Genomic DNA, 24,113 nt, shown 5'->3' on the forward strand with positions numbered 1-24,113 from the left:
GCTGCTGGTCCCCTGTCACCCCTCAGTAGCATCTGGAGATGGATTCTGTGTGGCATCTTCCCTCCCAGTTCACAGCAGCCGCTTGGTTTCCCTGGAGTCGCTGAGCCAGCTAGACAAAGGTCATTCCTCCATTAGGCACATTTTTTGATTATCCTATTACTTGATACAACGGAGCCTCCCCTTTGGGCTCTCAGCACCTGTCATGGCCTCAGTGAGTACAGAAACGAACTCCCAAGACAGGAGAGGAAACAGCCTCACACCTTCAGATCTTTAGCTGAGAAGGATGCTGAATGAATCTCCTGTTGGTTTAGGCCGCCTAGCGCCTCACAAAGCAGACGTCATGCCAAATTGGCCTAATAAATCAGAGAGCGCAGCAGAGACCTTTTCTTAGCACCAAGGAGAGGCAGAATAATTTGGGCATTTGTGCTTTCATACTTGCTCTGTCACAAGGATGGAAGTCACTTTCCATATACCCATAAACATCCTGGGCAGAAACAGCCTGCCCAAAACAAGACAAAAAAATGTGGTTATTAACCTTTAACAAATGGTCCTGCAGCATAGGCCAACCCAGGGCACACAGAAAAAGCAGATCAAAGGAGTCATCTCCTCAGTGACTGCCAAGCACTTAGGGTGGGGAAGAGAAATAGATGAGGGTGAGAAAGTGAGAGGGTGAGAGGAGATGGCGGAAGAGGTTCTTTTCAAGTGGAGTCCTGGTACCAGGTAGACTCTGACTGAAGAAAGTCAGTCTTTGTTGGCTTGCTCAAAATGGCTCCAGGGGCTGCGGAGGCAGGGACCTGGGACACTTGACCTTTCTCTTCACCCAGCTTCACCGGGTTCAGTGGCCTCTCATGGTGAAGAGGCAGGAGGCTGGGGTGGAGGGTGCACACTCACTTTAGCCCTGGAGGACAGCTTTGGAAGACTGAGCAATGGCATGGACCCAGAAGTGCTCTCAGCAGCATTCCAGGAAGCCATGGCCTCGGCAGATTCTAGGGTCTTTCATCTCTTACCTTTTCTCAGTATCTGCCCAACAGAGTGGGAGGTACTGTAATCTCACTGTGAATGTTGGCTCTGAAGATGGTATTTGTAGCCAAAAGTTTTGAGTCTGAAGGTCTCAGATAGCTGCAGCCACATAGAAGTGTAGGAGGTCCCTGCCTGCGCTGCTTCTTCAAGAAGATTGTAACCCCCGCCCCTCCTCCCCCCGCCCCCCAAGACTTTGCCAACATCGGAAGAAAGCAGCATGTGGTACAAATGCTGTTGTTAATCACACAGCTTTATTTCATCAGTGTGAAGTGGATTCAGCAGTCAGAGGTCAGAAGTGGATTGAGACAGCACCATACAAGAATTCCATTCCTGGGACAGGCTGACCTAACAGTCCCTTGTCCAGGAGGAAAAAGGTTCATTTAAAAATTTTTTTTAAAAAATGAAAATGAAAATATGAAAGTATAGAGGCAGAAGGAAGGTCTCTTAAAAACTGCAGTACAGCCGGGTGGTGGTGGTGGTGCACGCCTTTAATCCCAGCACTCAGGAGGCAGAGGCAGGCGGATCACTGTGAGTTCGAGGCCAGCCTGGCCTACAAAGTGAGTCCAGGACAGCCAAGGCTACACAGAGAAACCCTGTCTCGAAAAAGTAAAAAAACAAAACAAAACCAAAAACAAAAAAAAAACAAAAAAACAAAAAACAAAAAACCCTGCAGCACAGGAATAACGGTGGGCTAGGACCAGGACACCCAGGCGCTGGTCTGAACTTGATTTTTAACTAGTTGTGACTTCCAACAGATTTCTTCATTCCAGTGTTAAGTATGGCTAGTCTGTGAGGCAATTTGCAGAATTAAAAAAAAGTCTCACAAAACCCCCAACTCATCGCTATTACGTCCATTCGGCAGATACCTGCTGTCAGTTCAGACGGGGAAGAGTCCCTTGGCGTGTATAGTCTAGGCCAGTCCTGCATCTTTGGCCATCCCATAGAAGATGCCTCCAGCGGCAATGAGGTGGGCTGGAGAATCAAATTCAGCTACTACCCCTTTGTCCAAGACCAGGACCCTAGCCAAAAAAAAAAAAGAGTCAAGTCTCTGTTAGCCTAGACCTAGGCCTGGAGGCCAGCCCTACCCTTTGGGAACTACTCAGACTCCGCAGTGACTTGGCAGCCCACCCACTTCAGTCAACCCACTCTGATAGGCCACATGTACACACTTGCAAGGCGCTGGCTATTTTCGCTATTTTGTTAGCTCTCTCCTAGTGCACGAAGCGTTTTCTGAAATCAAACACAGAGTCCTATTCATCTCTGCTAGTCTGGGCTTGGAAAGCCTTTCCTAATGAGCTCCTGCTCTTGCTGGGGTCGAGGGGTTTCAGCAGGCTGTGTGCAGGGAGCCATGGGCCTGGGCACTGGGCCCTGTGGACATCCATTTGCTTTGTGCCAGCTCACATAGGCACACACGGCAGGAAACCAGGCTGCAGTGAGTCCAACACTGCAATCTGGGATTTGGGCTGCTGCTGCTACTGCTACAGGGATCAGCTGCCCCACCCCAGGCAAGCCTGAAGCTAGAAGCTAGAGCCGCCTATCAACCACCACACACACACACACACACACACACACACACACACACACACACACACACACACGATGCACCTGCCATGAGACCCACAGGCAGTTGCACCAGGGTAAGGTGGGAGGGGCCGGACCTCCCTCCCCTCAAACCTGGAGAGAGAGAGACTCTTTTGTGAGAGGGGCAGGTTGCTTTCTGAGTCCTACCTGCTGGGCTCCTAGATCTTTGTGCTAGGAAGGAGTGAACATTACCACCTGGCCACTGTCCAAACCTGGCCCAGTAAGCTGTCACATCCAAATCCATCTCCAGTGAGTGACATCTCCTGGCCCTTACCGTGAAGACCAATTGAATCTGCACGGTCTTCAAGTACAGCTTTTGGGGTCTGTTCTCTCTGGCTCTGCTCTTCAGCCTCAGTGTTCTCTGCCTCTGCCTTGGGGCAGAGCTGCCTCAGGGTCTGAGGTATTCGGTTCCCTCCCTTCCTCACTCCTCCTCCTTTTTTTTTTCCCCCTTTGGTTTTTTGAGACAGGGTCTCTCTGTGTATCCTTGGCTGTCCTAGACTCAATTTGTAGACCAGGCTGGCCTCGAACTCACAGCGATCCGCCTGCCTCTGCCTCCCGAGTGCTGGGATTAAAGGCATGCGCCACCGTGCCGGCCCCTCACTCCTCCTCTTTCACTCCTTTCCTATCCTTTGGGCCCAGCTGGCACTTTCTTAGCAGAGGGGGCCCTGCCACCTTGTGTAGACTGACTTCTCTGCCTGCACACAGGGACCTCTTCCCGTGGCCTCTAATTACAGGCTCTGTAACCCGACCCTTTGATTAATTTCTGCCTGCCCTTTTAGAAGGAGTGAACTCCCCCCCGCCCCCCAGGGTGAGGCCCAAGTCTCCCAACCCCAGGGCTGCTGAGGAATGAGTCTGGAAACAGATCCTCTTGGCTCAGGCTGTCTTTGGAAGAGCCCAACCCTTCCAGCTACTGGCACTTTCCCCCCTGTGGGGTCCTGAATGGCAGTGGAGGGTAGAAATGGGATAGGACAGACACAAGGTAGCATCAGCCATTCTCACTGCCCGACCTTCCACAGCCCCCACTCCCCCCAGCCCACCCCACTGTTACCCCCCAGCCCCCCACCCCACCCCCCGCAAGATCCTGCTGGCTGCATGGGGACACTTCCCAGAGAAAGCCTCAGTTGACCCATCACGCTACCCAAGGAAGCCAAGAGATTATGAGGGCAATGCTTCCTTCCTTCTCCTTGGAGGAACGGATGCTAGGGAGAATCCCAGTACATGGGCTTCCAGGGGGCTAGGGAGCAAACTGATGTTTCTCAGTGTTACCTTCAGTTTAAGCATTATTTCATTGACTCCTCACAGCAGTTCTGAGCGATATGGAGCAGGCCCAGAAAAGCTTCGCAAGCTGCCCATAGTCACACAGAAATCAAGGGGCTCGGTGCCCTGGCTCAGACACAACGCCTTCCCCACCCACAAGCACCAGCTCTTTCAGGCACTGTTAGGTAGGGTCTAGTGACCAAGGATGGGACCTAGGAATCTGTCATCGTCCTCCCAAGCAGCTTCGTGACACCCCCTGGGACCTGTGCTTCCCCGTCACAGGGGGTGGTGAGGTGTAGATGAAGTGACCAGACGTGCAAACTCTCCACCAGGAAACTTGGGAGTGACATGAGGAGCCCTTCCCCTCCCCTTCCCCAGTAATGTCAACAGTAAGAAGCCCAGGGGTGGTCCGTGCAGTTTCCAATGGCCAGGGAGCTTGGTGTACCTTTCCCCACATGTGGGTAATTCCAAAAGGATTCTGTGTCTTTGTATACGTCATTGTACCCAGTTAACCCTGCTCTATTCTGCTTCTTAAGCATATCTTGGGAACCCCACTCTGTACCCCCAATACCATGGCCAATCCCAAGAGTCTCATGCCCAGATACTTTCATTTGCCTTGACTCTTCCTGACGCCTGACTCCCAGGTGATAGCCTCAGATCCCCTCATGTGGCTTCCCACGGCCCACCTGTTGTAGTCCATAATCGTGTTGAGCCGGTGGGCGATGGTCAGGACCGTGCAGTCTTCAAACTGGGTACGGATGGTGCCCTGGATGAGGTCATCAGTCTCCAGGTCAATGGCAGCGGTGGCCTCATCCAAAACCAGGACTCGGCTCTTGCGGAGCAGGGCTCGGGCTAGGCACACAAGCTGCCTCTGGCCAACACTGAGAAGGAAGGCAGGTGTTTCCAGCTAGGTGCCCAGGCTGCTCACCAGTCTCCAATCTACCCTAATTTCCCACATGTTTGGCTCTACTCCTTCACACTATCCCTGGACCAGCTGCCTAGCTTTCCTGGTTCTGCCAAAGCTGCCCAGGAGCAGGGACAAAGGTTTATACCTAATGAGGAGGCCTGGAGGGCTAGACCCAGACCCAAACATCACCGTGAGAGCTCTGCTCAGACCTCCACTTCCTGTGTTTCCCTTCCCGACCATTCTGCACAGGGTTGTCTTTACTGCACATTGTCAGCTACTCCTACTTTAGTAAGAACGGATTTGGGATTCCTCTTCCTGGATATTTGCATTCAAGCCACACTCCACGCCATCTTGCTAAGCCACGCTTATACCACTGTGTCAGTCATTTCCTACCCACAGAAGGAATAGAGACTATGGATCTATTTGGGAGACTTGTGAAGGAAGGAGCTGGGGACTCCCCATCTTTGCTCCCTGAGAACCAGGAGGGCTGATCCTTATCTTCCACCTCTGGCCCTTGGAAGCCAGAACCAGTGAACAAAGCAAGGCTGTGTTCCCAACCACAGAGGCCATGGCAACGCCCCCTCCAGCCTTCCACCTCCCCCCCAACACACACCCCCCCCAAGGACAAATACCTCAACCCTTCCCAGAGGGGTGAGTCACAGCCAGAATAAAGACCGGCCTCCCTCCATGGCCTCTTCCCGCAACTAATGAAGGTTTTGGCAGCAGAATGAGCTGCCAGATAGAACTCAGGGCTGATTAATAGTGAGAGCCTGGCACAGGATACAGGTTATACTTAAAGAGCCCACAAGCTCACGGAGGGAGGAGGAGGAGGAGGGACCGTTTCTGTCTCTGATCCTGGCGTGAAGGGCTACAGACGCTCTGGGGGAGGTGCTGGGGACCAGCAGACAGCTAAAAGCCCTAGAGACAGGGGCAGGGGAGCCCGTACTGCCAGTACTCACGCCCCATGTGGTTATGTAAGTAAAAGCCAATTAGAGCTACACATTTACCTTTACAGGGTTTTTGGAGGGGGCGAGAGGAGGGAATTGAACCCAAACATCACACTCACTAAGCAAGAGCTATATCTCCAGCCAAGGCTTGTCTTGAACTTTTAATTCTCTTTGCCTCAAGGAGTCGGGACTACAGGTGCATGACATTAGGCCTGCACCACATGATAAAGCAAGCAAGTGATGGGGACAAAAAAAACCTCACACTTCCCTGAATCCTTTGTCCTGCCTCTGGCTGGCCATGAAGTTTTGGGCAAGTAATTCCATTTCTATTTCCGGCCCATGGGGCAACAGTGATGATTAAATGAGATGGCGGAGGCCAAAGTACTTTGAATACTGCAAAAACATTAAGCACTTGGGCAGATGTGACCTTTTGTTTGTTTGTTTCAAGTTTTGAAACCTGAGCATGGGCTGAATATAAAGAGGAGAAAAAGAGGGTTGGGAATGTGGCCGTGGCAGAGTGTTTCACGTTGGACCCCAGCACCAAAAGGAAACCGTAAAGAAAGAAGAGAGGGCAGAAGGGGGGCTGGGGGGGGTGCATGCTGACATTTCACAGGAGTACACGCAGGCTAAGCGCTTCTCAGCGGAACCGACCCAAGACTGCTCCCTTCAAAGCGTAGCCACTGACTGGCCACATCTGGCTGTTGAAAGTAGAAAATGCAGCCATGTGTGGTATATCACTTCAGGAGGCAGCAGGCAGAAGCCAGAGGCCGGAAGATGTGATCTCTCTGTGAGTTCTAGTCCACCCTGGTCTACATGGCAAATTCAAGGACAGCCGGGGCTACTACATAGAGAGACCCTTTCCCAAAAAGAAAGAAAAAAAAAAAAAACAGAAAAAGAAAATGGAAAATACATACAGGATTTTAAAGTTCTGTGAAAAAAAATGCAAAATGCAAAATATCCTGATACACTCAGGAGGCAGAGGCAGGTGGATCGTCGTGAGTTTGAGGCCAGCCTGGTCAACAAATCGAGTCCAGGACAGCCAAGGCTACACAGAGAAACCCTGTCTTGAAAAACCAAAACAAAAACGAAAAACCAAAAACCAACTGATAACATCCTCTTTTCTTTTCTTTTCTTTTCTTTTTTCTTTTTTCTTTTTTTTTTTTTTTTGAGACAAGGAATCATTACGCAATCCAGAGATATAGGATGATAGGCACATATCACCTAGTAGCTTTTATATCGATGACACATTGAGTGTTATTTTAGATACATTGGGCTGAGTAAAATATGCTATAGAATTTATTCCAGGGCCTGTTTAGTCAATGGTTCTCAACCTGTGGGTTGCAACCCCTTTGGGGGTCACATGTCGGATAGCCTGCATATCAGATGTGTATATTATGATTTATAATAGTAACAAAATTACAGTTAGGAAGTAGTAACAAAAAAAAAATGATTTTATGAGTTGGGAGTCACCACAACATGAGGAGTTGTATTAAAGGGTCACAGTGTTAGGAAGGTTGAGGACCCCAGGGTTAGGTGGTTCGGTGGCTAAAGGCACTTGCCGCTAACCCTGACAATCTGAGTTTGATCCCCATAACCCATTACCTCAGGAAGAGAGAACCGGCTCCTGTAAGTTGTCCTACACAATGGTACTACACATGAGTATCATTAAACAAATACTTAAAATTTAAAAATATGTATTCTACTGGGTATGGTGGCATAGCCCTATAATCCTGATACTCAGGGAGCTGAACAGGGGGATTACCTTGAGTATTAGGCTAGTCTGGACTGCATGGTGAGTTAGGTATGAGTTAGGTACATTAAGTTTTTAAAAGATGCATTTTTATTTTATGTGTATGCTTGTGTGTCTGTGTGACGTGTGTGTGTGTGTGTGTGTGTGTGTGTGTGTGTGTGTATGTGTGTGTGTGAAGTGTGGAGGTCAGAGGACAACTCTGTAGAGTTGATTCTCTCCTTTTAGCTTTACATGGGTTCCAAGGGTTGAACTCGGGTCACCGGATGTGTGTGTGTGGCAAGCACCTTTGCCCATCGAGCCACCCCATTGGCCCGTGCCTCTCTCAAGAAGGGGTATCCCTGTTGTGGTGGGAGACTCATGTGTTTAAATGCTTGGCCCCTAGGGAGTGGCAATGCCAGAAGGTGTGCCACTGTGTGGGCGGGCTTTGAGATCATTTATGCTCACGCTATGCCCAGGGTGGAGGGCAGACTTCCTCCTGCTGCTTGTGGATCAAGATGAGGAACTCTTCGGCTCCTCCGGCACCATGTCTGCCTGCACCCTGTCGTGCCGCTACCCGCCATGATGATAGCGGACTAAGCCTCTGAAAGTGTAAGCCAGGGCTGGAGAGATGGCTCAGTGGCTAAGAGCACTGACTGCTCCTCCAGAGGTTCTGAGTTCAATTCCCAGCAACCACATGGTGGCTCACAACCATCTATAATGTGATCTCATGCCTTCTTTTGCCCTGCAGGAGTACAAGCAGGCAGAGCACTGTATACATAGTAAATAAATAAATCTTAAAAAGAAAGAAAGAAAGAAATGTAAGCCAGCCCCAGGTAAATGTTTTCCTTTATAAGCGTTGCTGTGGTCATGGCAATAGAGACCATAACTAAGACAACTATGCTGCCCATTAGAGAAAATACATATAATTGTGTGTATGATGTGGCTTGCATTATATATATATTTGTTTTATTTATTACTTTATTTATGTGGGTATTTTGCCTGCATGTACGTCTACATACTACATGTGTGCAGTGCCTACCAAATCCAGAGGAGGAGGTTAGATTCTTAGAATACGAGTTACAGCCAGTTGTCAGTTGCCATGTGGCTGCTGGGAACTGAACCCAGGTCTTCCGGAAGAGCAGCCAGTGTTACTAAGTGCTGAGCCATCTCTCCAGCCCTCAGGTTATGTTATTATCAGGGAGTACAAATGCAAACTGGCATAGACTAGTATTATCCCTATTCCTTAGTGAATGTAAAAGAGACCCAAAAATGGTTAAGCAATTTGCCCCAAGTCATACAGCTAGGCCTAGGAATAAGGCTTAGCAGTAAAGGGCTTGCCCAGCAGTTGTCAATCTAGCACCAGAAACAAATGAAATACAAAAGAAAATCTAGGTATCGTGAGGTTTTGACTCAGTAAGAACGGACTTATGATCTCTGGATCACACAGGCCAGGATCTTGGGACTTGGGTCCTGAGGGTCTGGGGTGTGAGTGGGGGTAAGGGGTGAGCTAACAGTCTCCATGCTGGTAGACATCTTTATGTTTCCAGAGCACCATAGGTGTCCTCTTACTTGTTCCACGGGTACATCACCCTGGAGCCCAGAAGATTCCAACAGGGGTGGGATTGTTTGAAATGTTGGTGGGGTCAACTAAGATGAGAACCAGTGTTCTGGTTCAAATCCCAAGCATGCCTTCTCTCAGCTGTGCAACCTTGGCTAACCCCTTGCCCTCTCTGAGTTTGTTTGCTAAACTGCAAAGTTAGGCTTGTGTGAAGAGTCTGTGAAGAGGAGGTGTCCCGGGCTTGCTGAGACTATACCCCATACCATGCAACTCCGGCTGTGGTGTGTGTGTGTGTGTGTGTGTGTGTGTGTTTGCTTGTGTGGATTGATGGGTCATCTGGATTCTCTCCAGCACCCACAAGGTCCCTAACGGGGCGGGGGGGGGGGGGGAAGGGAGGGGGCAACATTCTTTTTTTTTTTTTTTTGAGACAAGGATTCTCTATGTAGCCTCGGCTGTCCTGGACTTGCTTTGTAGACCAGGCTGGCCTCGAACTCACAGCGATCTGCTTGCCTCTGCCTCCCGAGTGCTGGGACTAAAGGCGTGCGCCACCATGCCCGGCGATGGCAACATTCCTGCGGTGTTCGCTCCCACTCTTACCTGAGATTATCCCCACCCTCAGCGCATTCGAAATCCAGGCCTGCTGGCTGGCTGCTCACAAACGTGTGCAGATGGGACAGCTCCAGGGCCCTCCAGATGTCATCCTCCGAGTACCGGCCAAAGGGGTCTAGGTTCATGCGGAGGGTCCCCGAGAACAGGATGGGGTCCTGGAGACACAAGAAGATCAGAGAGAACTAGTTTAGACTCGATAAGGGGTCCCCGAGGGGCATGAAGCAGAAAAGCAATTCAGGCAGCTGCTCTCTGCTCGGTCCGCAGTCCTCCAGAAGGAAAACTTTACCAGGGCGATTTAAAAAAAAAAAAAAAAAAAAAAAAACAACTTGTCTGTGGGGGCGTGATAAACCTCAGCTTGGCCAGTTGCTAAGTCTCCTGCTGAAGCTACTAATCTGCCTCTGAAGTGTCTACTCGGCATAAAAGACACCCTAAGGAGCCAGAAAAGGCTGCGCCATTTGGAGCTCTGCAACTAGGAGAGAAAGAAACGACACCTCAGCGTTGTTGTGCTGGGAGGAGCCTATGGTCCTTTTCCATTTGCTAGCCCGGGAACCCAAGGGCAATCCTGACTGGCCAAGGTGTTTCCCTTCCCAGATCAGTGCCTGGCTGGCTCTTAGGTTGACTCTGCTCCCCTCTGTGGAGGCATTCCCCCCAACCATAAGTTCCTGAAGTTTCGGGGTGGGGTGGGGTGGGAGGTGGATGGAAGGGTAGGCTCAGCAGGCTCCTACCTGAGGGATGATGGTGAGCTGAGAACGCAGGTCATGGAGGCCAATGTGTGCCACGTTGAGCCCATCAATGCAGATCTCACCGGCTGCAGCCTCCAGGATTCGGAATAGGCAGAGGGTCATGGAAGACTTGCCGGCCCCGGTGCGGCCCACGATGCCTACCTATGAGGCGCCAGAAGGGCTGTCAGCGGCACCTCCGGCTTTCCAGCCCGCAGCGAATCCGGTTAAAGCACCCAGGTTCTGCCCACAAGCGCTCTGGCAACGACCTCAGACCCAAGTACCTTCTCCCCACCCTGCACATGCAGAGTCAGGTTCTTGAGCACCAACTCCAGGCCTGGGCGGTACCGCACGGAATAGTTCCGGAACTCCACCACTCCACGGCTGGGCCAGCCTTCTGGAGCTCGGTTGCCTTCCACCACCCAGGGGGCCTAGCAGGAGACAGTTGGGTTCTTATGTTCTCGTGGGTGGGTGGGGGTCACCATTCAAGCCCTCCCCTACTGTTCAGCCCCACCTCTTTCCAGACACCTCAATCTTCACTCACCATGGCCCCTTACGGGGAGGCCTGGCACCCGGTGGTTCAGTGACTCCTATATCCTTTGACTTTTTTTTTTTTTTTTTTTTTAAATAGATGGAGCCCTGGGCCTCACACAGGCCAGGTACGCATGCTACCACTGGGCCATACCATCAGCTATTTCTCTTTGATTTCATTGCCCCAAGTGCTGCTGGAGTTCTCTCTCTCTGCCTGCATTACCCCTCCTTTCACCAAGCGCCACCAATGAGACAAAGCTCTGGTTCTGGGAGGTTTTCGTTCCCAGCATACACAGGGGCAGATGATCTATACATAAGCACGTCTGTATAGTGAAATAAGGGATGAGGGCTTGGGCCAGAAGAGTTTGGGGTTACTATTTTATGCATTACTCAAGAAGGCTTCCTAGCAGGCCATGACAGCAGTCATCTGAAGGAGGCGAGTTGCTGTCTAGGGAAAGTGCAGGGCAGACAGAGGAGTGGTGTCTGCTGTTTGTGGTCTGTAGGACAGGGACAGGTACTCCGAATTACCTCCCAAGTGCTGGGAGATTAGGCAGGAGCCATCACACCAGGTTTATCTGGTGTTAGGGCTAGAACTCAGGACTCTGTGCACATGTTAGTTGCACGTGCACTTTACCAAAAGAGCCATCACAATAGATCAGGCTGGTCGCAAATTCACAGAGATCCTCCTGCCTCCGGCTTCCTAGTCCTGAGATTAAAAGACATGTACCACCATGCCCAGCTCCCAATGGATTTGTTTGTTTGTTTGTTTTTGGTTTTTCCAGACAGGGTCTCTCTGTGTAGCCTTGACTGTCCTGAACTCACTTTGTAGACCAGGCTGGCCTCGAACTCACAGCGATCTGCCTGCTTCTGCCTCCCAAGTCCTGGGTTGAAGGCGTGCACCACCACCACCACCAGGCCCTAATGGATTTTTAAAAGGTCTTGCATGGCCACTTCAAAGAGAATGGACTGGCTGGAGGTAAGACAGTGGGAACTTTAAGGCTGAACCAGCTACAGCATTTGAGAGGCCCATTGTAACACACACACACACACACACACACACACACACACACACACACACAAACAAACCAACCAAACTCAGGGCCTGTTGTCCAAAAAATTATTAAGAATGCCAAGTGAGGACTGGAGAGAGATGGCTCAGAGGTTAAAAGTACTGCCTGCTTTTTCAAAGGTCCTGAGTTCAATTCCCAGCAACCACATGGTGGCTCACAACCATCTACAATGAACTCTGGTGCCCTCTTCTGGCCTGCAGGTGTACATGCAGGCAGAACACTGTATACATAATAAATAATAAATAAATCTTTAAGAAAAAAAAAAAAGGAAAAGCCGGGTGTGGTGGCACACGCCTGTAATCCCAGCACTCGGGAGGCAGAGGCAGGTGGATCACTGTGAGTTCGAGGCCAGCCTGGTCTACAAAGTGAGTCCAGGACAGCCAAGGCTAACACAGAGAGACCTTGTCTCAAAACCCACCCCCCCCCAAAAAAAAAAAAAAAAAGAAATGTCAAGTGACGGGCTGGAGAAATGGCTCAGAGGTTAAGAGTACTGACTGCTCTTTCAGAGGTCCTGAGTTCAATTCCCAGCATCCACATGGTGGCTCACGGCCATCTATAATGTCTTCTGATGCCCTCTTCTGGCATGCAGGTGTATGTGCAGGCAAAGCACTGTATACATAATAATAAATAAATCTTTAAAAAAAAAAAAAAGAAAAGAAAACCAAGCAACAATAGCAGAATATTGAACCAGCACGAAGCTCTGCTAAGGCTACACAGAGAAACCCTGTCTTGAATCCCCCTCCCCCCACAAAAGAAAGTGGGAGCACATATACATCTTGGGAAGCAGGGATAGCTGTGGCAGAGTAGGGTTATGGATGTGAAGGAAAACTAGTGACTTTGTTCTGCGGCTACACGCTAGCTGTTCTGTGCAGGTATGATGTGGACAGGTGGGCTCAGGTCCGGTGGGGTTTTGTAGGCAAAGACAGGCACAGGTTGAAAGCACGTCCTGGAGGAGCATAGACAGAGTCTATGCTATATAGGGAAGGTGAAAAGGACAGGAGCCGATGGCTGGAGCAGCAAAGGCAGGTCAGAGCACAGGTCTCAAGGAGGGTAGAGTACTGTGAGGGTGAAACGCACAGTTGGCGGGAGGAGTTGAAAAAAATGGGCTGCTGGACACTCAGAGCTTGGAGATGGTTCAGCTTCGGGGCACTCTGAAATATGACCTCTTTGGAGAAACATCTCTCCCCCACCTAGGAGAGAACAGTTCCCCCTCCCTAAAAAAGGGCACGCCACCTCTGTTCCCTCGGCTGGAATGCTCATCTTTTCCCTGCGCCACCCCTATGTCACCTAATCTGTCAAAACTTGCCCTTCCTGACTCTCACTTACTCCGGGATCACCTCAACTGACCCCTGCCCCCCCATACCCCCCCACCCCTGCCCCACCTCCCCATCCCCACCCCTCATGGGTCCTGGGTACAGCCCCAGAGCCTTGCCATTTATATGCCTCGTGCCTCCCGCTGGCTCAGGATCTCTTGTTCAACCCTGAGCCCTCTACACCTAGCACCAACCACAGCCTGATACTCTGAGAGTGGGATGGATGGATGCTGCTTAAACAGCTAGCATGGAAACACAGCTATGACAGGCCAGCAAGCATCCTGCCTCAGGGCCTCCAGGTACCCTCTGCTGCAGGGCTCATCTTGAGACTCACCTCAGTCTCGGTCTTGGAGTATTCGCTGACTCTCTCCACGGCTATGATATTAGACTCCAAGTCGGATATCGTTCGTATCATCCAATTCAAAACCGTAGTCACCTGAACAAAGGAACTGTGTTATGGGAGGGGCTCAGCAGTGACCTTCCTTCCTGCCTTCCTTCCTTCCTTCCTTCCTTCCTTCCTTCTTCTTTCTTTTTTTATAGTTTTTCAAGACAGAGTTTCTCTGTGTAGCCCTGGCTGTCCTGGAACTCGCTGAGTACACTAGGCTGGCCTTGAACTCAGAGATCTGCCTGCCTCTGCCTCGGATCGCTGGGACTAAATGTCTGAGCCCCCAGGCCAGGCTGGGGCTTTATTTCTTGATCAGTGGAACCCCATCCCATCTAAGACCTACAGGTGTGTGCTGACTAGGCCTCTGATCAGAACCGTGCCTTGGGCCGTGCGGACATAGCAGAGGATGGCTCACTCTGTGCTCATAAACTTTAACATGTATTAGACTTCTCCGAGCATCCTGTCAAAATGCGGTGTGAGTCAGTAGGTCCAAGACTCTCTATTCTTTTTTTTTTTTTAAAGATTTATTTATTATTAAGTATACTGTGTTTTGCTTGCATGTGTGCCTGCACACCAGAAGAAGGCACCAGATCTCATTTATAGATGGTTGTGAGCCACCATGTGGTTGCTGGGAATTGAACTCAGGACCTTTGGAAGAGCAGTCAGTGCTCTTAACCTCTGAGCCATCTCTCCAGCCCCGACTCTCTATTCTTAACACGCTCCCAGAATACGTCAGCGTGGCCAGTCCAAGGACTGTACTGTGTTACCAAGAAGCGTTGACAGAAATGCAGAATCTGAGCTCGGGCTCAGAACTGAACCTTGTGAACAAGAATGAACATTTTAACAAGATCTCCAAATGAGTCACATGCACAGTTAGGTTTGAGCAGACAGGCCTGTCGGCATCGCTTTGTTTACCAATGCATTCGGATCTGAGCCACCTGAGGCCTCAGCAGTGTGATTTGCTTCACAAAAAAAAAAAAAAAAAATCCCATTTGCAGGTTGTATAACTCCTTGACCACACAGGCTGGTGTCAGGGTGACCTCCAATCCTAGATGCCAGTCACCTGATCTGCTTAAAGCCATCCCTTAGCCCTCCACTTCTACAGGGCATTGGTTCTGAGAGGCTGGGGTATACTGAAAGGCACAGATGTTCAAGCCCTTCACATCCAATTGCTTATTGTTCACATGAAACCCACTCACACCCTCCCCTATGCTGTAGATGATCTCTAGCTCACGGGCAGCACCTAACACAATGCCTACAAGGCACAGCATTTACACGTACTCAGAGGCACAGTGAAGTCATCTTGCTGGGTTTTGCTTGTTTTCTGCTCTGCCCCCCACCCCCACCCCCTGTAGAAGCTTCTGAATTTTTTTTTTTTCAGATTGTTTTGGGGAAGGTTTTTATTTTGTTTTGTTTTGAGAAAGGGTCTCACTATGGAGGCCAGGCTGGCACTGAATTAATTCACAGCGATCCCCCTGTCTCAGTTTCCTCCCAAGTGTTAGGATTCCAGGAATGCACCATCATTCCTAGCCCCTCTCGAGGGGTTTTCTACTTGCAGTTGGTTTATTCTTTAGCAAAGAAGCCAAGGACACAAAGAGCTGGCTGTAGCTTCCTTGAAGGCAAGCAGCTACATCATGTAGTCTGGCCCCACATGTCCTGTATTTAGACCTCAGTCATGTTGAACGCACATCTTGCCCAGATATGGCAGTTCGATTTGGACCAAGCTCCAAAGTCATTTCCCTAGCATCTCAGAGCAGGGAAATTCCTTCAAGCTCTTGGCTCCTTCCCTCCCTCCCTCTTTCTCTCTCTCCTTCCCTCCCTCTCTGTATATGGGTTTGAACCTAGGGTCTTGCATTTGCTAGGCAGATGCTCTATCAACGGACTACATCTCTATGCCTCTTGCTGCACTTTCTTCTTCCTGGAAGGAAGACCTCTCCAGCCTGCATCACACTCCCTTGCTGGCAGAGTCTCCCGGTGCCTGGCTTTAAGAACCCAGCTGGGGCTCATCTGCACGTGACACAGAGGAGGACATTCAAGAGATGCTTGTGAGCCCTGTGTGTCCTCTGCTCTGGTAGGTAGTGGCCCTGCCTACAGTCCCAGATCCCACTTTACCTGTAGGGCATAAGACACAGAAAGACCCACGAGCCCTGGACTCAAGCTGTTTCTCCCGATCACTGCAAACAGTGCCGCAAAGAGCACCACGCAGTTCCCCACGAACTCCACGTGGACACCCAGCCATCTGTAGGGACCGACAGGGAGGAGATGAACAAGAGGCAGGGAATGCTGGAGCCTACCCAGAACCACAGAAAGCCTGTGGGCACCTGTAGAGAGGAAAGGGGGGGGGGGCTCCTGACCGGTTGGAGGCGATGTAGGGGTAACAGCTCTTCTGGTTGTTGTCCACCTTAGTGTCACTGAGGACCTGGAAGTCTTGGATTCGGCCATAGGCCCGGATGACACTGGTGCCCGTTACTGTCTCCGAAAAATGGGAGAAGATGGGGGAGCGGCTGATGGATTCTAGCCGCTTCAGCTGCCGTGATGTGGCCACATAGAAGCGCTGATGGGGGGTGGGGGTGGGGGGATGGGAAGAGAACGCCAGTCAGGCATGTCAAGCTACCAGCTCAGCCCTGCACGTCCTCCAAAAAACTCCCCAAGTGTCCTCCTACCGGCCTTCTCCTCCCACAAGACCGTGATGTCATGTCCTATGGTCCCTTGAAGACCAGAGTCCAGACGAACATTATACCCTTGCCCTCTGATCAGCTTTGCTCAGTCAGCCAGGCCACCTCTTCCATGAAGCGTTCCCTGATTCTCTATGCCTTCCTGTCTTGTCATCTTTTGCAGACCATAACAACATCTTGTTTATCTGTCTTTTGTTTGTTTGTTTTTGTTTTTTGAGACAGGGTCTCTCTCTGTGTAGCCTTGGCTGTCCTGGACTCGCTTTGTAGACCAGGCTGGCCTCGAACTCACAGCGATCTGCCTGCCTCTGCCACCCGAGTGCTGGGATTAAAGGTGTGCGCCACCACAACCGGCACTGCCTCCCCAAATTTCTTGTTCTGCTTAAAGACCCTAGATATGTGCTCATGTTCAAATGACTTTGCAAAAATAACTTTGTATCTTTTTCCCCCTGAAAAAGTCCCTCTTACCCTACCTACCTAGTTGCTTAAGGGTTAATCCCACAAAACAATGGTTCTGCCTTCATTTTCCAGCCTGTATTCTGTAGGACCCAAGATAGCCAGGCCTGCACAGGAGAGGCTTATAAGAGGCTCTTTACCAGGCGGGCGGTGGTGCCACACACCTTTAATCCCAGCACTGGAGAGGCAGAGGCAGACGGATCCCTGTGAGTTCGAGGCCAGCCTGGTCTACAAAGTGAGTTCAGGACAGCCAAGGCTACACAAAGAAACCTTGTTTCAAAAAACAAAAAACAAACAACCCCCCCAAAAAAAACAAGACAAAAACAAACAAACAAAAAAAGAGGCTCTTTTACCCAGGAGCTACAATTCCAGCCCCTTGTGGAAACTAATCACCTCCCTGAAGAGAAAGATCCCAGTGAACACAAGCCTTTACCATGAGCTATCACTGAACACTGAGCAACTCAGGTAACACATATATGTCTAAGAATGCATACAAACGACAGGATCTCCCGAACTGTTTACAGTGGTTTACTCAGATAACACCAATAGGTGTAGGGGCTGAGAGGAAGGCTCACTCAGTAGAGCGCATGCTACACAAGCATGAAGACATTAGCTAAGATTCCTCAGCATGGCAGTGCACACCTGTAACCCCAGCACTGGGGAGGCGGGGCCAGGTAGATTCTTGAAGCTCATTGGGCAGTCAGCTCTGCATCCAATGAGAGACTCAGTCCCAGAAAATAAGGTGGAGAGTGATTGAGGAAGACAATCGACCTTGACCTCTGGCCTCCACAAATATATAAATACATATGCATACACACAGACACACGTGTGCATATACACCACACACACACACACACACACACACACACACACACACACAGTAAGTAAAGTAAGTAAGTAAATAAAATACAGCCAATCAGAAAGGGTCCCAGGGCTGTCAGTTTATGAACACACATTTCATCCTCACATCATCCCTATGGAGTAGATGCTAAGAGTCTATTTTGCAGCTTAGAGAAGTGAGTTTCATCAAGGAAGCGAAGCAATGGACTATAGTCCCTGATCCAATCTGGGCACACCCTAGTCTACAAAAGTGCCTGGTCCACATCAGAAGCCCCACCACCACCACCACCACCACTATGCTCCCCGGGCCACTCTAGATCTCCACCTGCCCCACGCCATCAGTGCCCCACCCGTCCACACTGGCACCTGCACAAAGCCATAGAGCACAGCCAGAGGCAGGACGACCACAGTGAAGAGCGGCGTGCTGGCTGTGATGACCACAAGGATGGAGGCGGACGAGCTGAAGGAATTCAACAGCATGAGGATGGTGGGGGCCAGCACCTCGTCGATGACGTATATGTCCTTAGAGAACCGGTTGAGGATGCGCCCTGAGGGCGTTGTGTCAAAGAAGGACTGAGGTGACCGGATTTTGTTGTGCAACAGAGCTGCGTGCAGCAGGCGGGCAGCCTGGATACTGCCGACCACCATGGTGAAGGCCGCCAGCATCACCAGGATCCCTTATTGGGAGAGAGGCAGAGGGTGAGTCACTCACCTTAGCGGAGGAAGCCAGGAGAGAAGGGGCAGGATGAGACATGGGATGGGCCAGGTGGACCTTATGGAGGCTCTGAGACAGGGGATTTGGCTTTGTGGTTTGGGGAGTGGGCAAAGGAGAGGAAAGGATGAGAGAGCCCCTTCTGGGTACCCCAATGTGTTCACCTTGTAGTGTTCCCAGGGCAGCATAGACACCTAGCCTGAGGGAGGTGCTGTTCTGCTGGCCTTGTACCACCTTGTCATTGGTCCAGGCGCTGAGCCACACATTGGCTCCAATGGCAGCTGCACTTTGGCCCACATACAGAAGGCAGATAGCTATTGTGGTGCAGAGCCCCACAGACTTAGCATAATGCCAGAACACGCTCAGCCTCACCTGTAAAGAGTAGCCACGTCATCTCCATGAGCTCTGGGGGCCTGATCATCTTTCCCCGGCCCATACCCATCCCATCGTACTTACACTGCCTGTCTCTGCCGTCTCCTCTTTGATTAACGCACCAGTCTCCTTAGTCTTTGTCACCTGCATCTCCTTCTCTGACAGACTCACGTGTCTCTTGGGCACAGGCCGGTTCTGGCTCTCCCCTTCTGAAGACAAGGAGCTCATCTCTCTGTGGAGGCAACAGGTCAGACCCAGGCAGGAGGCCACTGACACACTCCCAGGATGCGAGTGTCAGGCAGTTGTATTCTATCTGCTGAGGCTCGGGAGCCCTGACGTAGCCTTCTGGGGATTGGAGAACTCTAGGGAATTTACCTCATGAACTGTTTGCGGACCTCATACATGGCTGGCTCGTGGTCCGTCAGGTCTGTGTGCGTGCTGAGTGTGTCTTCAACCAGCAGCACCTCCTCGTCTGCTTCTTGCATGGCTGAGGCAGGGAAGGAAAAGGCAAAGACGCTGACTGCTCCTTCTGCAGCCCTTGAGACCCTAGCCTCCCTGCCAGTGGGCAGTCTGGATGGACAAGCAGGGGGGCAAGGAGAGGGTTTGAAAGGCTAGCCAGAAGGAAATGGGTTTAGGCAATGAAAAAAAAAAAAAAGCTCGGGAGGCAGAGGCGGGCAGATCGCTGTGAGTTCAAGGCCAGCCTGGTCTACAAAGTGAGTCCAGGACAGCCAAGGCTAACACAGAGAGACCCTGTCTCGAAAAACCAAAAAAAAAAAAAAAAAAAGCTTCCTTTTGGAGATTGAGAAGGGGACTCAATAGGTTGAAGACTTGGGCTCTGACGTCAATCCTGCTGATCTTAAATCCTAGTTCCTTGATGGCAGCAGGGCCTTAGGCAGGCATGGGTAAAGGGTAACAATCATAGGCAGCTCATGGTACCACCAATAACTGTGAGGAGAAAGGACAGGATTGTGTTCTGAGCTGATCAAGGGTCATAGCACTTGGGGGATGCTCATGCAGGCTGGCTGGGTACACAGCCTCAGGCAGGGGAGCCTAACAGAAGGCCTGGGAGGTTGAGTGTTGAGGGAAGGAGCTCTGACTGGACAACAAAGTGGGGAGCAGTGCCTTTCGTGAACCCAGACATTACCCCGGGTTTCACGTTGAAAGAGGTGTTTTGCTAGTCTACTGTCTGAAAGAGTTTCAGGTCATAATAATTATTAGCAATTCTTGTTGGTAAATAAATGGGTTTTTCTATGTACTTATACACTTACTAGATAATTCAACCATAAAACAGTCTTAGTACACACTCTGGTCTGAGGGTATGGTGTCCTTCTATCAAACTGGGAAGACAGACTCTGAGACCCATGCTGCTGACTGGCATCCTGCAGTTAGCAGGGAGGAGCTGGGATCTGAGTGCATCCACACACATGGCTCCAGTTTCCCAGAACTAGGTCCCCAGCACCATCTGGGGCCAGTCCAGAGATACTTGGAAACCCCAGACAAAGTGGATGCTGGGTAATGATGAGCGTTGGGAAGGCCAGGAATGGTGGGTACTAATTTTTGGCCACCTTCATGGTCCTCCTTGTCTTCATTGGGTGCGTAGTTCCGGAGGAAGTTGGCAAAGGAGCCATCGTGCTGCAGGAGGGCCGAGTAGTGACCCATCTCAGACACCTGTCCGTCAGCAAGCACAATGATGAAGTCTGTCTGGGGCAGGAAGCTGATGCCATGGGTTACCAGCACCCGAGTCTGTGGAGAAAGCAGTAGGCTCTGAGCTGCAGCATCGCTAGGCATATGCCAAGCATGGACACAGAACCATGGGAGGGAATCATAGGCCAGGCATATCCACAATGTATCCCACACCAGCCAGAGCCAGCTCAGCATCTCTGGGATGTGCCATCCCCTGACCGGGGATGGGTTTCCCCTGACCATATCCTGATTCTCAGGTTCCGGCATCCTCAGAGTCTTACCCAATAACCTCAGCCTCCCATCTGCTCTCTCCTGGGACCAGATCTCATCTTTGAGCAGAGCTTTTCCCGTGGCCTCACCTTGCCTGCCAGCACACCTTCTGGTCCAATCACTTGGTCGAAAATATGTTTAGCCACGTGAGAGTCCACAGCCGACAGTGGGTCATCCAGCAAAAAAATGTTGGCATTACTATAAACAGCTCGGGCCAAACTCACTCGTTGCCGCTGGCCTCCAGATAGATTAATGCCCTAGAGGGAAGAGAAGGTCGGTGATGCGTGGTGGTAGATGGGAAGGGGCCAGCCAGGCCCATGGGGGATGAGAGCCTATTCACTGCCACTCAGCGAGGCAAACCTCCGAATCTGTATTTTATAGGATACTTGGCTATTTCCACAAACTTGCAGCCCATGCAAAGCTGCAGCCCTCAGAGGAGGGCGTGTTACCTCTTAGAATCCTCTGCGGAGGATTCTGGTTGGCTGCCCTGCCCGATGCCAGCGCTCAGAACAGAGGAATGGGAAAACAAGAGGTGGAATACCCATAGACTGGAATATTATTTAGCTCTCAAAGGAAGGAAATGCTGATCCATGCTACCACATGGACAAACTTCGAGGACATTATACAAGCTGAAATCAGCTGGATGCAAAAAGGCAAATATTGTGCAACTCCACTTACACTGGTGTCTAGGGTAGCCAGATTCTGAAAAACAAAGTGATGGTTGCCAGAGGCTTGGCGGGTGGGGGGGGGGAGGAGGAAAGGGGGGAAGGGAAGGAATTGAGAGCTGTTCAATAAGGATAGACAACAAAGTTTGAGTGACATTTGGAACGACGGGGTTCTAGGAAACATTACCTAACACTGAAAATTACGTAACATGATCGAACTGGGCATGAAAAGATAGTTGAGGTGGTACGTTTAATGTTAGGTGACCTTTACCATATTTTTAAGATTTATTTATTTATTTATTTATTTATTTATTTATTTATTTATTACGTATACTGTGCTTTGCCTGCATGTACACCTGCAGGCCAAAAGAGGGCATAAGATCACATTATAGATGGTTGTGAGCCACCATATGGTTGCTGGGAATTGAACTTAGGACTCTAGAAGAGTGGTTAGTGCTCTTAACCTCTGAGCCATCTCTCCAGCCCCTACTGTATGTATGTAAAAAATATATATATATATTAAAGGAAATGCTTTAAGAATAAAAGCAAGGATGACAAGATAGCTCCATAGAGCCATCAAGCCTGAGGACCTGAGTTCGATTCCTGGTACCCAAAAGTAAAAGGAATAGCCTCCACAAATACACGGTAGCATTTGTGTGCTCTCCCATGCACCTCTCCTGCAAATTCATGTAATGAAAAGCAAGCCCAAAGAAGAAAAACACAGCTTCCACTGGGGTCCCATGTTTTATAACTTAAAGGTCCTAATCAAACCAGGCATTGTGGTGCATGCCTTTCATCCCAGCACTTGGGAGGCAAAGGCTAGTCTGGTCTACAGAGTGAGTTTCAAGATCACCAGGGCCACTGGGGTCAAAGTGCACCAAATGTCCACCTGCGACCACCCACTGCTCCTAGGCTCAGTCTCCAGCAACACTGGGTAAAAGCTACAGTCTTCAAATGGCCTGCGGAGTTCTAAGTGTCCCAGCTGCCTGATACTTCCTTTGCTTCTCTTTCTCCTCTTGGCTCCTGGATCACTCTGCTTCAACCACACTGGTCTCCTCCTTGGGCTAATGCCAGTCACACACCTGCCTGAGGCCTTGAACTGTCTATTCTCTCCACCTGGGAGGACTCCAGACCAGATACCTAGATAGCCAGGGCTCCATGGCCCCATGCGGGACTGTTCCTTCCTCAGGTCTCTATTTCTCAGTGAGGAACCTCCCTGACAAAACAGCCTGGCACAGATTCTTATATTCCTGAGCTGCTTAATCTCTTCCCCTTTAGGATTCTCTGATATATATATCTGTGTGTGTATGTTTCTTATCTTGCTTATTGACTTTCTTTCCTCTGCTAGAGTGTAAGATATATAAAAGCAGAGATTTTTTTTTTAATCCTTGTACATTTACCACCATATAATATTCCCTGGCATTAGTAGATGCTTAATGAAAACCTGGTGGATGAACCCATGAATGATGGGCTCCTCTTTCTCAGTCATTAAGAGTCAGCTCAAAAGTGATGCTTCTCCTCATACAGACCCTGCCTCCTGTGCATAGACCTTTGCCATGACCTCAGGCGCTCTGTGGTTCCTGTCTGCTCACCATTTGCCCTCCCTGGAATATAGCTGTTTCCCCAGTGCCTGGCACAGACCTGGGCGGTGATGATACATGAACGTGTGAGTAAAGGGATTTGAGATTGGGCTCTGGCTAACAGTCTCATGAGCTGACCCCTCAGGGATGAGACGTTGGCTCCGTACCTTCTCCCCGATCTCTGTCTGGTCCCCGCCAGGAAGCACATCTAGGTCAGGTAGCAGGGCGCAGGTCTCCAGAGCCTGCTGGTAGCGCTTGGGGTTCATGGGTTGGCCAAATAGCACGTTATCCTGAAGTGTGCAGTTCTGGATCCATGCCTGCTGGGGCACATAGGCCACAGAGCCCTGGCCAATGGCAGAAAGGGAGAAGGTGCCTTAGAGTTTGCCTGAAGCTGACTAGACTTGATGCCTCTCCAGGAGACCCTCCCCGTCTCACCTTCACAGACACCGCACCTTCCAGCTTCTCCATCTCTCCAAGTAAGGCAGACACCAGGGAAGACTTCCCGCAGCCCACGGGCCCCACCACAGCCACCAGCGCCCCCTTGGGGATTTGAATGTTTAGGCTAGGAGCAACGAGCAGTGGTCAGTGGCTGGCCTTGGGTTCGGTCCAAGCCTTCCACCTACAGACCCTGAGCCCTCCTCCCTCCTGACATCACCCTGGCAACGCAAGTTCTTCTTGCATTCCCTGCCAAAGACCGAGACAAGGAGGGAAGGGGCTACGTTTGATTTGATCTCTGTCCACTTTGGATAGTTGGCAAGCGAGTGACAGAAGATGAATGGTACCTGTGCAGAGTAGGCGGCAGGTCCTGGGCCCAGGTGAAGGTGCCATTGTTTATGGTGATGGCATAGCCTAGGAGGATCAAGATGCATAGGGTCAGCAAGTCTAGGATGTTGGAGGACTGCAGGGAGGCCTGGGAGGAGCCTGGGCAAGAGAGAGGATCCCTGGAGTGAGGGCAGAGGGAGGAGGAGCCCTGGGGGAGGGGTAAAGGAGAGGATTTGATTAGCAGAGGGACTGTGGAATTCAGAGATGGGGGGGTGGGGGGGTTCACAGAAGGAATTTTAAGAAGCTTGGAGCAGGATGCCCTGGGGTAAGGGTGTTGGGACCTGGGGAGACGGTCTTTCTTTCCACACACTGGGGGTCAAGTTCATCTTGGTTTAGGAAATCCTGGATCCGGTTCAGAGACACGCTGATCTACAGGAGGGTGTGGGTTAGCCTCACCATTGCTCTGTGGGTTCCC

At 50.6% G+C, this 24,113-nt stretch overlaps 1 protein-coding gene across 2 annotated transcripts in view; it reads right to left on the minus strand.

Moving 5' to 3' along the window:
• Positions 1–1,252: 1,252 nt before the first annotated feature.
• ABCC3 (ATP binding cassette subfamily C member 3) overlaps positions 1,253–24,113 on the minus strand; it is a 51,607-nt gene continuing 28,746 nt past the window's right edge. The window contains exons 14-32 of one of the 2 annotated variants that reach the window (XM_084748006.1): positions 23,980–24,067; positions 23,659–23,725; positions 23,312–23,438; positions 23,044–23,220; positions 20,721–20,888; positions 20,244–20,421; positions 19,054–19,165; positions 18,763–18,910; positions 18,471–18,678; positions 17,961–18,271; positions 15,981–16,180; positions 15,739–15,865; positions 13,576–13,677; positions 10,612–10,758; positions 10,334–10,492; positions 9,597–9,763; positions 4,545–4,739; positions 1,887–2,039; positions 1,253–1,375 (exon numbers count right to left, since the gene is read on the minus strand). In XM_084748006.1, the coding sequence (XP_084604132.1) occupies positions 1,931–2,039; positions 4,545–4,739; positions 9,597–9,763; positions 10,334–10,492; positions 10,612–10,758; positions 13,576–13,677; positions 15,739–15,865; positions 15,981–16,180; positions 17,961–18,271; positions 18,471–18,678; positions 18,763–18,910; positions 19,054–19,165; positions 20,244–20,421; positions 20,721–20,888; positions 23,044–23,220; positions 23,312–23,438; positions 23,659–23,725; positions 23,980–24,067 (2,790 nt within the window). In that variant the 3' untranslated portion in view covers positions 1,253–1,375; positions 1,887–1,930. Of the gene's footprint in view, positions 2,040–4,544; positions 4,740–9,596; positions 9,764–10,333; positions 10,493–10,611; positions 10,759–13,575; positions 13,678–15,738; positions 15,866–15,980; positions 16,181–17,960; positions 18,272–18,470; positions 18,679–18,762; positions 18,911–19,053; positions 19,166–20,243; positions 20,422–20,720; positions 20,889–23,043; positions 23,221–23,311; positions 23,439–23,658; positions 23,726–23,979; positions 24,068–24,113 lie in introns of both variants that reach the window. The other variant, XM_084748005.1, reaches the window with a different exon arrangement.

This window comes from Acomys minous (genome assembly GCF_964271855.1).
Source record: "Acomys minous genome assembly, chromosome: 12".
Lineage (NCBI taxonomy): Eukaryota > Metazoa > Chordata > Mammalia > Rodentia > Muridae > Acomys > Acomys minous.